This window comes from Pygocentrus nattereri, chromosome 16 (genome assembly GCF_015220715.1).
Source record: "Pygocentrus nattereri isolate fPygNat1 chromosome 16, fPygNat1.pri, whole genome shotgun sequence".
NCBI classification, from domain to species: domain Eukaryota; kingdom Metazoa; phylum Chordata; class Actinopteri; order Characiformes; family Serrasalmidae; genus Pygocentrus; species Pygocentrus nattereri.
Genome location: NC_051226.1, coordinates 21,096,212 through 21,111,773, shown reverse-complemented (window position 1 = coordinate 21,111,773; position 15,562 = coordinate 21,096,212). Strand labels below are relative to the sequence as shown.

The 15,562-nt window shown below is 39.0% G+C and overlaps 1 protein-coding gene across 4 annotated transcripts in view; it reads right to left on the bottom strand.

Moving 5' to 3' along the window:
* gria1b (glutamate receptor, ionotropic, AMPA 1b) overlaps positions 1–15,562 on the bottom strand; it is a 79,186-nt gene that overhangs the window by 24,177 nt on the left and 39,447 nt on the right. For all 4 annotated transcript variants that reach the window (XR_005131631.1, XM_017718341.2, XM_017718338.2 and 1 more), the window contains exons 6-11: positions 15,222–15,380; positions 14,463–14,630; positions 12,719–12,823; positions 11,949–12,059; positions 7,937–8,143; positions 2,825–3,282 (exon numbers count right to left, since the gene is read on the bottom strand). Coding sequence is in view for 3 of the 4 variants with exons in the window: in XM_017718341.2 (XP_017573830.1) it covers positions 2,825–3,282; positions 7,937–8,143; positions 11,949–12,059; positions 12,719–12,823; positions 14,463–14,630; positions 15,222–15,380 (1,208 nt within the window). In the remaining variant the exon portion in view is untranslated. The remainder of the gene's footprint in view (positions 1–2,824; positions 3,283–7,936; positions 8,144–11,948; positions 12,060–12,718; positions 12,824–14,462; positions 14,631–15,221; positions 15,381–15,562) is intronic.

Genomic DNA, 15,562 nt, shown 5'->3' with positions numbered 1-15,562 from the left:
GTTGAGTGATGGAGGGAGAAGGGGGGCCATCCTACCCACCCAGAGAGAGCAAGGCCAATTGTGCTTTCTTGGACTTCCGGTTACAGACTACGGCTATGGTAGCATCACCAGGGATCGAACTTGCGATCTCCTGATGATAGGGTCAATGCTTAGACGGTTGCGCCACTCGGGAGCCGTGCCAAGCTATCATCTTTGAGAGATAATCAAGCTCAACTCTTGCTTCAGATCTGAATAAATCCACAGGTGCTTTTCACAGTGGAAGGATGGACAGAAATACACAAAAAGGCAGACAGTTGACACAGTGAATACTGAAAAATGCAATATTATATTTATTTGTTAAGGCTTATGTGTAATGTTCTGTTCTGAATGTTTTCTCCCTTTGTGGCTGTTTTGACTGGAAATAAAATAGAAGAAGCGTCGTCTCTGGCTTTTGCACATGGTCAAAAAACAGTAATAACTCCTACATAAACTTCTAAATGTCAGCCTAGAATTGAGTAGCAAACAGCTCAGTAGTCTGAAATAGGACTGCAAACCTTAAAAGCGATAACATACTGCTTATATAACTGTCTACCAACAAAACAACAGACTTCAGGCCCTATAATGTGCACAATACTCTCTCTGTTACGATTTGTAACCAATTGATAAACAAGCTCTGTAGATCATCTCTGAGGCCACGGCTACGAGAGAGTCCATGTCTGGCTGAGTTTCTCCATCTCCATATAAAGCCCTGAGCTACCGAGGAGATGATTCAGAGTCATGTCAGCCATCTCTCCAGTCTCTCTCTCATCCCTGAGCCTCGACTAATGTGACACCAGCCTCGGCACTTGGCTCCCTCGGGTCAGACCAGGCCAGAGCAACAGGGTTCTTCTATGTAATTTGCCCGATAACAGTGGATCAAAGGCTTCTGTGAAGATTTCATTAAGACCTTCTGGATCCCTTCGACTTCAACCTCATTTAGCTGATTGAAAATGGGCACCAAAAAAAAAAAAACCTGTTCCACAGCTGTTTAACTCACGCGGTGAGGAACACGGCAGCAGGACCCAGTGCCCTGGCAGAACACACACACACCCGTGATACACACCAGCACATCTGTCACAGCCATCTCACTGAGAGCAGAATCTAATTCGAGCACGCTGGCTGCTACCCTCAAGCAGAGGATATACACGTCCTACCTAAATGTCAAACGCCGGCAGAGGAGACAGCACTTCCGGAGGCTCAGGAGGACCATCTCAGTATAATGAGGGGAGAGAGGAGACAATCAAGGAATGGCAGCAGCAGCCCTAGTCCGCGCTAACACGCTAACACTGCCCATAATGACTAACGCTAAGAGAAAATGGTACGACGAGTGTCAGTTCAGCCGAAGGGACGGGACAGCTTCGGGTCAGGAGAGTGGCAAATGAAAGGTCAGGGAATATGTAGCTGCAGGAGGTTTCGGGCTATTATTGGGAAATAGGACACAACAAGAGTGGAACTGCCACCTCTGGAAGCCACAGACCTTGATGAGGCTTTGAGCGGGAGAAAAACGCAAAACACAACACAGTTAAGATGGACAGAAGGGCCTGCTTTTAATTTCTGGTGGATTTAAGCTTTGTTTGCTGCATGTAATTGATGATGAAAAAAAACTACTCACTATTTTAACGTCAGACCATAGGAACACAGCACTTCTCTGACTGTATAATTAAAACTCACTTTTGTGTTAAAACTTTTAACTGTTTAAGGGGTAATTCTGCCAATTGTTCAATATTTCTATATAATTCAAGGTTGAGATAAAATGATAACTATGTAAACATAGTCATTCAGAGTGGTTTAATGTAAAATCTTGCATTATAGAGAAACCTATCTACTCAGATTTATTTACAGTGATGATGATAGTAACCAGGTGTCATAATGTCTACAATGCGTATATATTTTTTTTTACTGTCTCAAACAATACGTGACCCTACATGTGTTTTCTGAACGTTTATGTTAAGTTAATAATGGTCAAATCATGGTAAACCTGAACAAACACAATTTCTTTGTGTACTATTTTGCCTTACAATGCCCTGCATGCATCTCTCCACCATGAACAAAATTTGTGTGTGCAGGTGACCTATGTAATTTGTATGAAAATCATCTGTCATCAAGTATTAATATAACTGAACTTTGTTCTGCTCCAACCTTTATTCTTCCTACTCAAAACACATTCCAAAAGCAGTAATTCGACATTCATTTTCTTGTCTACCAAATCTTAAGCAATGCCTTCTTAGCCCTCAACGGTTTGTCAGTATTCTCAGGACAGGATAATCTTGATCCTTGGACTTGCTTGGGTTTTTGTGATGTCTGGAGCTGATCTATTAATCTAGTGCAAGAGTTTTTGTTTGCAGCTGGAGGTTTTCAAAGGAGCCCCAAATCCTCAAAGCCTCTCTCTCATTACTCAGATATTTCTCCCCAGGCGCTTATTCTTTTATATGCCCTGTTTTTGTCATATCCTCTCTGCTGATGATTCATACATCTATCTTTACTTTCTCCTTAAATTGCTCCAGCTGCTTCCTCCCTTCTCCTCCTTATTATGTCATTTATTTTTTTGTGTTGATTTTGTTTTTTATATTTTCCACCTTTTTATGAGTTTGAGTTTTGCAACATTATAATTATTACCTTGAATTTATTAGGTTGTATGAGTTAACTGTGTAATTTAACACATACATAAAAAAATGTGGACACTTTTTTGGCTCCTTCATATTTAAAGAGTTTTGGTGATTTGATTGCCTTGGTTACCATCTTAACTATCATTCTCATCCTCCTGTCTGCAATAAAGTGGATAGAAATTCAAAACAACATTACACACCTGGGTGAGATATCACAGCCTTGCTGCATGAAGGCCCCCAGGGAGAACCACAGGCTGTTGAAGATGCCAAACTCGTTGGTGTGTTCAGGCTGCTTCTCCTGTTTCTCCTGCTGGCCCTGGCCGTGCTGGCCCTGGGACTGGGACTGGCTGGGCTCTGGAGATGGTGTTCGGTTCTGGCTCTGTTGCTCCACCCCCTCTTCTGTATCCTCACTGTGCCATTCGTACGGACTGAAGCGACTGACCAGAAACAGAACCACACTGACGCCGATGTAGGCAAACACTATACACATCCAGATCTCATAGGCCAGTGGGTCCAGGAAGGAGAAGACCCCAGGCTTGGACTTGGTGGGCTTTTTGATCATAATAGAGATGCCCAGGCTCATAAACGGCTTAGAGAAGTCAATGACCTCTTCTCGGACCAGGGTGATGGTGAGAGGAGCCACGGCCACGTCCGCTTTCTGCTCAACAAACAAATAATGGTCAAAAGCAGATGCAGTGCAAACTGAAACTATCCAACATTTATTTTTAAATATTTTGTCATACTATTTCAAAATATTAATTTATTTACTTTATAGAAAAAATGTCAATTCAAATTCTACAAAGTATTTAAAAATCACTGATAGACAATTATATTCAATTGTGATTCTGGTAAAAGTATTGATTACTTAAATGATGTTGCTGTTCTCAGATTTTTTAATTAGGAGTGCATCTATACCTTTTTTCAAACCGAGTACAAGTAAGAGCACATATTTGTTTGGTACTCACTGAACACTGAGTGATACTATATATATATATATATATATATATATATATACACACACACACACACACACACACACACACACACACACACACACATACTGGATAATCTACTTAGAATTAAGTATTTGTTAGTGTAAATGAGTGCAATGTATTTGAATCTGAGTAGCACTGCAGAACTATGAACACTCAAAGAACTCTGCCTCATTAAATGGCTCTTCAGATTGAAGGAGAATGTGCTGTGGGTGGTTCTACATGGAACCTTTTTGAATAGGGTTCTACATAGTACCAAAAAGGGTTCTTGTCCTGTTCCAGGCTTGACATCATAACAATAGAAAAAACTTTTTCTTCTATTATATTCTACAAAAGAAATCAGAGTAAGAGTATAAATGTGCTGAAAAATCTGATTATAGAGATTTATAGAAGTCTAGGTCTCTTCATGAAATTTCTAGAACTCTGATAATGACCTTAATCTGATCTAAGAAGTCAGAGCATGCTGTTTACGTGACAACTTGAATTGAACCAATCAGATAACTGCCAAAATACGATAATGGTCATATTATTCGTGTGCATGTAAATGCACTCAGTGATCCCTCTAAACTATGGCATCAAAATACCCCATCCCGTACAGCATAACACAGCCACTATAACTCCCAACTGTAGAGGTCAAGTGCTGATAGTTTTTGCATCAGTGAGCGCAAGTCTCTTAGATCTTTTCCTATTTCCATCCTGATCCAAAATCAAGGTCAGCTGGGCCTGCTCAGCATTTTTGTATAAGCATGGTAGAATGTTATTTGCTTCACTGTATCATGTACCGTACCTGTCAAGAAGCATTTGCACTTGACAGGTTTCACCTCTTCTTTATTCAAGTGTTTCCATTAATTGTCTGTATGTCTTTACCATGTCTGTGTGGGCCCCCACACACAGTTCCTCACTCTCATAACTACATAACTTTCAACATAATAAGTAACAGTAAGTGACAGAGGTTCATAGTAGTGAATAATTCATTAAAGTTACTGAGTATTCAATAATAAGCCTGCAGTTTAAAGGGTTAATCTCTAATCTCTGGAGAAAGCATATATTTGTTCATCTGAACAGACATGCTTTCTTGGTTTCTTGCAGTATGTCACAATTTCAAATCAAATGTCAGTTTGAGAAAAAAAACTGTTATATACAGACACTGCCTAATACAATACTGTATTAGGCAGTGTTTCCATTAATTGTCTGTATGTCTTTACCATGTCTGTGTGGGCCCCCACACACAGTTCCTCACTCTCATAACTACATAACTTTCAACATAATAAGTAACAGTAAGTGACAGAGGTTCATAGTAGTGAATAATTCATTAAAGTTACTGAGTATTCAATAATAAGCCTGCAGTTTAAAGGGTTAATCACTAATCTCTGGAGAAAGCATATATTTGTTCATCTGAACAGACATGCTTTCTTGGTTTCTTGCAGTATGTCACAATTTCAAATCAAATGTCAGTTTGAGAAAAAAAACTGTTATATACAGACACTGCCTAATACAATACTGTATGCTCCATCTGAACAACTGCATGCCACTTCACATTAAGAATGACTCCCGTGTCTGTCAGTGTTACCAGTAGCCTTTTCCCTAACAGTCTGAGTGGAGAGGCACTGCTGCCCAGCCTGAATAATAAAGGCATTCTTTTAAGTAATATTAGGACTACTTCTTTGAAAGAAACTATAATTTGCAAGGCTGGACCTTACAGGAATTCAGGGTGTAGTGAACATTTTATTTTCATGATACAATATATTTTGTAGTTATTGCACTATGGAGAGAGGTACAGAAGTACAAAATAAAACATTCATTTTGCTTTTTTTGTCAAAGTACATTTACCAAAACAAGACCACAGGACTTGATGAAAGCATATTTTACATTAATTAGTGTTTTATTTTGAATAATACGTTGAAATACATATCATATATACATGTTTTGGTTGGTTTTCTGAGTTTTGTAGACACTTGGGAATGTCTTGACTGTTTTAACAAATGTCACGACACGATTCCTATTGGAGGGGGGTCGATTCTTAGACACATCGCGATGTGGACATGGACGATTCTGAATCAATTCACAAATGATTAAAATCCATTTTCTAAATTTTAATTATAATGTAATGTTAATGGAATGCAAAAGGCGGAACTTAGAAGTGAGGAAGTGCAGGGCCTGGAAAGTCATAACATAACAAAAACACAACTGGATGAGCGAGAAATATGACTGGCATCCTCTGTGTTAAAGCTAGGTTAGGTCAGGAGTCACAACCCAAATGTTACGAAGAGACATTTTGTCCTTTCAATAAGAATCAAACCACCTTTACTTTGCTCTGCTTTAAGATTTAGCTCCACCAGAAAACTTTTCCTTAAAAGTATAACAGTATGTTCGACGTCTTGTTCGAATTTTCCCATTCCACCTTAAATTCTGCCTGACGTGCCATAATCTAAATGTGGCACCATTTAAGGTAGAACAGGGAAATTTGAAAAAGAAGTAGGCTTCTTCCTCACAACTCTCATTGCAGTTTTAATGTTCCAGGATGCTGCTTATAAATGCAAATAAGTCCATTCATCTTAAATCTCTCTTTGTCTTTCTGTTAGCTACTAGCTAGGTGAGACTGTGTTGCTGTGTGACCTGTAGTCTGCACACCAGTTCTCAGTAATTGAGAACCAGGGCTTTTGTGCTATGTTGCACACTTTGGAGCCGAGATACAATGCCCAGTCTTGAAGATATTTTACTGACACAGCGATCCCCCCACTCTGTACAATGAGACCAAAACTGAAGTTACAAAAGTAGAAAAATATAAAAGAAAACAGGTAGGATGGCTGTAACGTGCTGATTCCCACCCCTATGTCAAATGTATGTCAGTATTTTTGATGTCACAAGTATTTTTTACGCATGTTCTATTCATGGCATGTATTGTTTCACATGTGTTATCTTGTAAATAGTCTTTCATACATATTGTCTTGTTCTTAAATCAGACAAAAAGATGAATATTCATATACATATTATGCCATCCTAATCAGGATACAGTCCTGGTATCACAACCATAACAGACTGATTATACCACAGAGACAGAATCTTCCAGCTCTGCAAGTGACAGCTGTACACTGTACTAGAAACTGAACATGTGTGAAGGCCAGCCAGGAACACCTTTTTAAAGGCTCAAATCATTCTCATTCCAGTACTGCCAATCATTAATCAAGCCAACTGCTATACAAAACAATAGCATGCTATTGTTGAAGAACGTATTGGTGACTAAAATGCACTGAGACAGTCCAGAGTTAAGCCTCTGGACGAGTGCCTAGAGAGGCACAAACCTTTGTCAAGTTGTTGGCTTTAAGGCTTGGACACAGTGCAGTCTGCTCCTGGCCTTTCTGTGGCACACTTTGCCAGCACATTGTTATCCTTTTCAGGAGGGATTTGTGTCAATGTAACAGAGTGGTGGGAATGAGGAAAATACTCCCTCCAGGCGATGCAAAGGTATATGTGAATTAAAAATATAAAACACGTGTGTGGCTACTACCTTAAAAGGTTCCATGGAAAAGTCCAGCTCTTCTACGCCCAATTTGCACAATACTGAAATGTTCATATAGCTTGTACTGTTTGCTTTTATTCTGAGAATTTCTGGTTTTTTCATAACAAACTGAGTCACAGGGTCACAGTTACTGTACTATACAAACAAGAAAATCATTCAAGTTTGCCTATAGCAGAAAAAGATCTTAATTTACAAAAATGTCATTACATACTACTCATATTTATTCCTAGCATATTTCATTATTCCACTAGTTAGGTAGATTAGTAGCTACTATTTTTCGTATAGCATATTGTCCTTGCTATATAAAAATATCAATGATGTATTTAGCCCATATGTCTTTGAATCATTTTTATGTCAAGAGCGGAGAACATTATTAACTTGGCTACATAGATCAGAACACAGCAGTTTAAGATGTCATGTTTAGCCAGCTAAGTAACCTAACAGATTACCAGCAAATAAGCAACATTATCACAGGAGACCATCCTCTGTTTTATCCGATGTGTCGGCTAAAATCAATTAGCTGAAATGTCAATCAGAAACTTCAGACTGTTGCAACTGCAGCTGAACTGCTTAATCAGTTGCCGGAGGTTTTACATTATGCAACACAAGAGAGAAATTTAGTTTTCTGTAAGTTTCAAGCAACTTACATGAAGTCAAAATGTGCCTACAATAACTTTATAAGCACTTCAGTCAATCAAGAAAATTACTTAAGTTTGCTGTTAGCAGACTACAACAATAATTTCATTACAATTACGGTTTTTGTAACCACATATAATGAAGCTATTAAGACTGTCACCTACCCCATATACCAGCTCTCCAACCATGCCATTCCACATTTTGGTCTCAGGGTCTCGGGTTCCGTACTTGCCATCTCCTACGAGTTCCAGCCTGAAGGAGTAGCCCACATGCTTGGCTATCTCAGCAGCCAGCTCCACGCAGTAGCCCTCATACTTATCATTCCCTACGAACTGCTCATGATTCTTCTTCAGCATCACGTATGGAGATTCCTGAAGGTGGCGAATATAGTAGAGAAAAATCAGTGGTCTGCATAACATTTTCACAAGTACAACCTCAACCTCCTCCGTGTCAGATAAAGGGCTTTCATTGATTTCATTGATTGTCTTTGAATGTCTGTACTCTATTAGTTTTGTCTAAGATGATAATATAACAGTTGTACTAATATAGTATAATACTATTTTATATATATATATATCTTCTTCTTCTTTCGGCTGCTCCCTTTAGGGGTCACCACAGTGGATCATCTGCCTCCTTCTTGCCCTATCCATTGCCTCCTCTACTTTCACATATATATATATATATATATATACACATATATACACACACACACACATATATATATACACAACCCCCATATATATATATATATATATATATATATATATATATATATATATATATGACTGCTGGGATAGGCTCCAGCACAACCCCTATATATATATATATATATATATATATATATATATATATATATATATAGTTAAACACAGTGTTTTTATTAGCCTACACTGCTAACATTTGTGAGTATATACCACTTATCATTTTTATCTGATACGAAGAGGTAATAAATCTAATCCACTGTAGCTGGACTAACAACATTTTGCTTTTACTTTAGCATAATCAATTGTTGGATAAGGCTGCTATAACTATGCTAGCATATCGACTGTTTTCTATGCTATGTTAGTTTACTAGCCTCAAGGTTCACAAGGACATACATACACTATACATACACACACTATATAAAGTATTTGCTCGTCTGCCTTCACACGCATATGGACTTGAGTGACATCCCATTCTTAATCTATAGGGTTTAATATGATGTTGGCCCACCCTTTGCAGCTATAACAGCTTCAACTCTTCTTTAGGAGTAAGTTTATGGGAATTTTCTACCATTCTTCTCAGAAGTGCATTTGTGAGGTCAGACACTGACGAGAAGGCCTGGCTCACAGAAGTCTCCGCTCTAATTCATCCCAAAGGTGTTCTATGGGGTTGAGGTCAGGACTCTGTGCAGGCCAGTCAAGTGCTTCCACACCAAACCCACTCATCCAAGTGCACTATACGTCTCATCATCCACTGACCCTGCTCTGTCATTTTACGTGGCCTACCACTTCGTGGCTGAGATGCTGGTGTTCCCAATCACTTCAACTTTGTTATAATACCTCTGACAGCTGACTGTGGAATATTTAGTAGTGAGGAAATTTCACAACTGGACTTGTTACACAGGTGGCATCCTATCATGGTACCACGCTGGAATTCACTAAGCTCCTGAGAGTGGCCCATTGTTTCATAAATGTTTGTAGAAGCAGTCTGCATGCCTAGTTGCTTGGTTTTATACACCTGTGGCCATGGAAGTGATTGGAACACCTGAATTCAATTATTTGGATGAGTGAGTGAATACTTTTGGCAATATAGTGTAACAGGGAATGGTAATTTGTCATGGCAAAACTAATTAAGCTTGGGATTCCACAATTTGCTATTATTTAAAATATTCATTGACTGTTGATTTTGAAGAAAGAAATTTAATTAAAAATAAATGTATTTGTTTATTGAACAAATTAATCTTGATCCCAAAAGTAATGAATTTTTACACTTATGGATAAAATTCCACAGGCTTGACAAGCATATGTTCGATGCAAATATATGTACAAGCAGCCCATTGATATTAATGCTAACCATTTATGCTAATCTTTTGTAACAACCTGACTGGGTGGACTTTATCACCAGGTTGACCACCACTTGTCTTTTTGCAGAGGTCAGAGCATATGTTTAGCACTTCTTTCCAGTAAATCACTCTTCTGCTCATCTAACGTTACAGTGAGACACAGGGGAACCATAGCTTCTAAGAAAACCCCTGCCTTAAGTAAAAATGGATTTGTGGTAAAAGGATTACTATGCAAAATCAAGTGGGATGATCTTGTGAACAAGGATGTGTAATAACTCAAAGCACTGAGTAAAGGCCAACACACTGTGCTCTAATGAGCAGAGTAGCAGCTTCGTTGGGCTATGGATGGATGTCTACTCATTAAGAGGTCCTTGTGAGGCATGTTGGACAGTGGGGGTCTGTGGGGGCGGGGGTAGCAGTGCAAGTCCATCCTAAGGTGTGCCTGTGGGTGGTGAACACTGTCGACCCCTAAGCAGCTCATCCATTCAAAGCCCTCTGCTGCTTCAGTGCAGAGGTGAGCCCTACTGCTGGGCTTTATGAATAACAGCTGTGCCCAGCTCACGGCCAGGGAAAATACAGTTGGCTTATTTGAAAAAAAGGACAGTAGGGTCCCTCTTCCTCCCCCCACCCCCAGCAAAACACTACGGTAGCCAATTTTATGTGGCTGGTTGTACCTAAAACACACAGCTTTCTACAATCATAGTATTTATGGTGATGCAGTAAATCACAGGGTATTCAGAAAATGTTACACAATAAATAACTTGTTAGAGCTTGAAATCTGAACCTCTTAGGAAACAACTGTCCATGTTGGGCATAATTTCTCAAATATCTGTTAAACTTGGGTTACATATCTCTCATAGTCCATTTCCCACCTTTTACTGATTTTACTCTGCATTTACCTCTGCATTAGTATTTTCCCCTAATTCGGTAAATTAGGGTAATTACTCAACGTTTTCAAAATTTCTGTATAATTCAATGCTTGAAATGTAGACAAAGTAATTCAGAATGCTTTAGTGTGAAATGGTAAACTGTAGAGAAACTTACCAGCTCAGATTTGCTTTCAGTCATGGTGATAAGAACAATAGGTTGTGATGTCTACAACGCAAATATAGTCATTTTATTTATTACCTAAAATGACCAGTACACCTACTCATGTCTTCTGAGCTTTGATAATGTTAATGTAATGTTGATGACAATAAAACTTCAGAAAATGTGTTTTCTCTGGCAACTATTTTGGCTTATAACACCCTGCATATGCCTCCCTCTAATAAATAGACTTTTGAATGAGTTTTAAGCCACATTTTAACTCTAATTTAATTGTAAAATAATGCCTTGGATGCCAGACAATGTATAGTAAATACACCGTGTAATAACTTTTTGTGATGTAACTTCTTAGAGGTATTAACACTTGTCTGGTTTCTGTCCTCACCACTGTGAACAATATTGACTCAGTAAGTTTCTCTAACATTGAGCATTTCAAACCACTTTAAATGACTTAGTTGAGATTTTAAATATGTTAAATATTAGTTCACATCTTAAGTATGTTTCAAAAATTAAAAGGCACTAGCTTTTTACCAGTCCTTGCCAAAACCAGGACCGATACCTGAGAGACAATAAGCATATGTTGTCTTCTAAGGTAAATTAAATTTAAAGCTATTCATCTGTGCTATTCTAATTGCATAGCTACTGAAAGGCTTCCTATCTCTCTCTTTCTCTCTCTCTCTCTCATACACACACATGCCCGCACACACCTTGCAGCTGACAAACATCGGCAACTAATAAATCCCTCTGAGGAGGGCTGAACTCTTCAAACAGTGCAGCAACTAGAGTATACAAAAAGAAATTTGCTGCACTGATGAGATGTGGCCACAACGAGGGGCTTTTCTGGGACAGCCTTCAAAGAGAAGTAAATAGGACAGACCTCGCTGCCATACAACAAAGAAAGTCTTGACTTTATACACGTAGCCCTGCCAGAGCAAATGAGTGGCAGAAGAGCACAGATGTATTGGACACAGTGTTGACAGGAAGGGACATCAGCCTGAATTTGATTGAAAGCTAGCGTGATGGCTATGGAAGGTAGATCATGCCAACATTAGTTAGTCACAAACAGATCTGATGCGAGAGACACTTACTAGGATTGTAGTGACTACGTACGTCCTGTTCTGCAAGCCAAGCGTTTCATTAAGTATGTGGGTGTACGTCGCCGTGCTCACATACTTTTCGTTTTCGTTCCAGTAACCCACCTGTGCAAAGAAGAGAAGAATATCGTGGCAGAGAGAATGCAAGAACTTTTACCGCAGCTATTTTTAGGGTGATAAATATTCATATTGGAGGCTTAAGAAGAAGCGCAATCACTTGAAATGCATGCACACCCCTTTCACCCCTCCAGTGACTAACACTTCACTCTCACTGCTCTCCTCTGAGATAACGCTGAGGCGCTACCTACAGCTAATCACGCGAGCTGGCAGACGCTGAAATGACAGCTGAAGGGAAGTACATAGATCTCCAGCACAGCCAGAGATATGTGTGCAGTTGTGAGCATACAATTAAAATAATCATATATACTGTACATGCTATAACCAGGATTTGAAGGGGGATGTGAGGTGATATCAGTCTCCCATTTAAAAAAAAAATGACATCATCTGCCTAGTAAAACACATCTATCCTTTCAGACACTTTGGATAAATGCAGCTATGTGAAATCACTTTAGATTTCCATTATATATGTTTTAATTCCATTGAGGTTTGAGATTTACAGGGCAACTTGCATTGGATTAATTCTGTGTACCTCCACCCAGTTGATTAAACCCTCCAGCCGCCTAGTTGTTCACAATTCAAGGTTTTGGATGTAACATCATGGTTAGTAACAGGCAGAGAGAGGTTGCTGCATTTGTGTGATTTACCTTCTTTGGTCCACTTGGACTAAGCTCCATTACACTGACAGTAAAGTTGGTCCGATGTCCTTTTTCACTGAATTGTACATGACCTGTCAGACCTTCAAACTGCACCTGGAAAAAGAGCAAGGAAGGGATAGAGAGAGAGAGAGAGAGAGAGAGAGAGAGAGAGAGAATATATAAATACATTGAATATAACACATTGACAGTGAAAAATACTTAATGTCATAAAAAAACTTGACACTGGGTTTAAAAAACTGTCTTAAGAAAGAAAATCTTCATAAATGGTTTTTAATGTCATACTTAAGAACAAAGTTAAGACAAATTGCTATTCTTCTAAAAAATCTTAACAATTACCTATAGCTACTGGAAAATACCTGCGTAGCATAGAATGTTTAACTAGTTTCTCATTAAACAATTCAAGAAGTAAAGTTGATTTCCTGCCCAATACCTAAAATAAACATAATAAGAATAAATCCCATGGAGAAGGTTTTCTCAAAGGTACGAGTGGGAATTAAGCGAGGAACAGGAAACAGAAAAACCAGAGGGGAGCTGAAGCGAAGATATCACAGAATGTTTTAAAGCAAGGAATAGAAATTTCTGCCACTCCAGTCACATATTCTCCAATTGATAACGTTACCAGTCAGGTAGTCTAGCAATTATTCTAATGATTAATCATGTAAGAACCCCAGTCTACAGCATAGGAGGCAGAAGTATTACCCACTACACTACACACTATAGCGTTCAAGCCTCAAGCCAGAAAAATGGGGTTATGCTGGTTTTGGCCAAAATAACAGCTCTGGATCTAAAATTATTGAAAATAAACATAATTTATATTCAAGTCACAATAATGGTCATAAAAATGAGATTATTAGATATAATAAATAAAAATTTGATATTTTCTCCAAATCGTTCAGCCCTATTAGGAAGTCTTTAAATAGACATTATATGGCAATATGAATAAATCAAAGTGCCCATAAACATTTTTCCATTCTCTTGTAAAGTTACCACTTTGAGACACAGGTTTTTCGCAGGAAAGTATGCATTATTAACACAACCCTTCTAACCTATCTTTCTTCCCTCCCACTCCGTTCTCTCTCTCTATCTCTCTCACATGTGTCGAGATGCCCCGTTGGCCTGTCTGGAGGTGCCCCATTCGTGGTTCCAGCGTTCCAGCCATCTTTTTGCACTCTCTTTGTACTGTTGTTCTTGTTTCTGTTCTGTTTCTTCTGTGCGGGTCGACCCACGGGGGTTGGGTTCCTCGGACTGAGCCTTGGTCCCTTCTAAGGTTTCTTCCTCTTAAAGGGAGTTTTTCCTTACCACTGTAGTCACCACAAAATTGGCTTCACTGTGGTGATGCTCATAAGAGGCGTGGACCTGTTTTTCTGTAAAGCTGCTTTGTGACAACCTTGTTGTAAAAAGCGCTATATAAATAAACTTGAAATTGAAATTGAATTGAATTATCAGCAAGAAAATGACGAGTGACTAATGAAACTATTCACTGTCAGTTTATGAAAAGGGTCAGTTTTAACAGATTTTTTTTTCACTGAACAATGGACTTAAATGAAGCAATCATGTCAGCACCATGAAAGCAATTCTTTCTGACTGCCAGTGTATAAACCACCATAGCGTATATGCCACCATAGTTCAACCCCCTTTAAAAGTTCTTTCTCTCCTGCTTCACCTGATCATCAGAGAACAGATTAGAAATCGTTGCAGCGCAGTCAGCAGTGTATTCATGCATGTAAGTTACCTGCTGGAGTGCTCTCTGGATGTCAATGCCTTGGCCCCATGGCGCTGGGGGATTGGCCAGGCATTCGCCTGCGTTCCCCCGTCGAGAGATGTCGATGCGCTGCTTCCTGAGGTTCTGGAAGGCAGTGGCCATAACGCTCACACCGTCATAGGTGAGCGCTCCAGTGTACTGAGTAAAGCCCACAGAGACACCAGTGAGTGTTACAGCAACAAAAGAGGACAAACAAGAGATTCTCAAAGCAAATCTAGCACAGCTCAGTGTTTGTTCTCCTCCAGCAAATTTTATTCAAATGATGATTAACTGATGAGTTGAAACAGGTGTGTTGAAGCAGGGAAAACATTGACTCTGTTCAGTCAGAATTGAGGTTGCAACATTTTGACAGCAAGTTTGTTATTTCCCTTTAAAAGATGCAGAAAACCCAAAGTTCCTTTAAGAGCACTCAATTCCACATGCATTAACTTTAAACCCTAGGGTTATTACTCAATTATTAATTAAAAGTATATTATTCATTAACTTCAATTAATTATTCTGTAAATACCATATAGCTACCATATCGTTCTGGGAGGGAGGATAGAATGTTTGGAGTCGCCAATAGATTCCTAGAGTTTAAGAGGTTAATTTTGAAAGTAAAACTGAACAACTGGAGCTCTATTTTTAAGAAAGAATAAAACTGTATTAAATCACACTATCAGTGAGGGTTCTCCACTGAAAACCACCAAAATCCTCTCCTGAACAGTAGCCACTGATAATATGTTTTACCTTAAGCCTCCTCTTAGGACTTTTCAGGTCTTTACTGTCAAACTCCAGCCACTCTTGTATAGTCCTGCTGACCATGGGCTCCGTGTAGTTCATTAGTTGGAAGCCTGTCACATTAGCCCCGCCCTTCCTGAACTCCGTGAAGTTAAGGTCCATGAAGCCCTGAGAGCAAAAACGATCAAGGCCTCAGCATAAAGAACCAAAGCAAATCCAACTTCAGAACCAGGTTTGTGTGTCAAAAACTATAGTATTGTTTAAAATACACTCACTGGCTACCTTATAAATCCACTTTGCTGGTATACAGTTAGAGACTGTAACCTTCTGTTGAGGCATGATCTGCATTG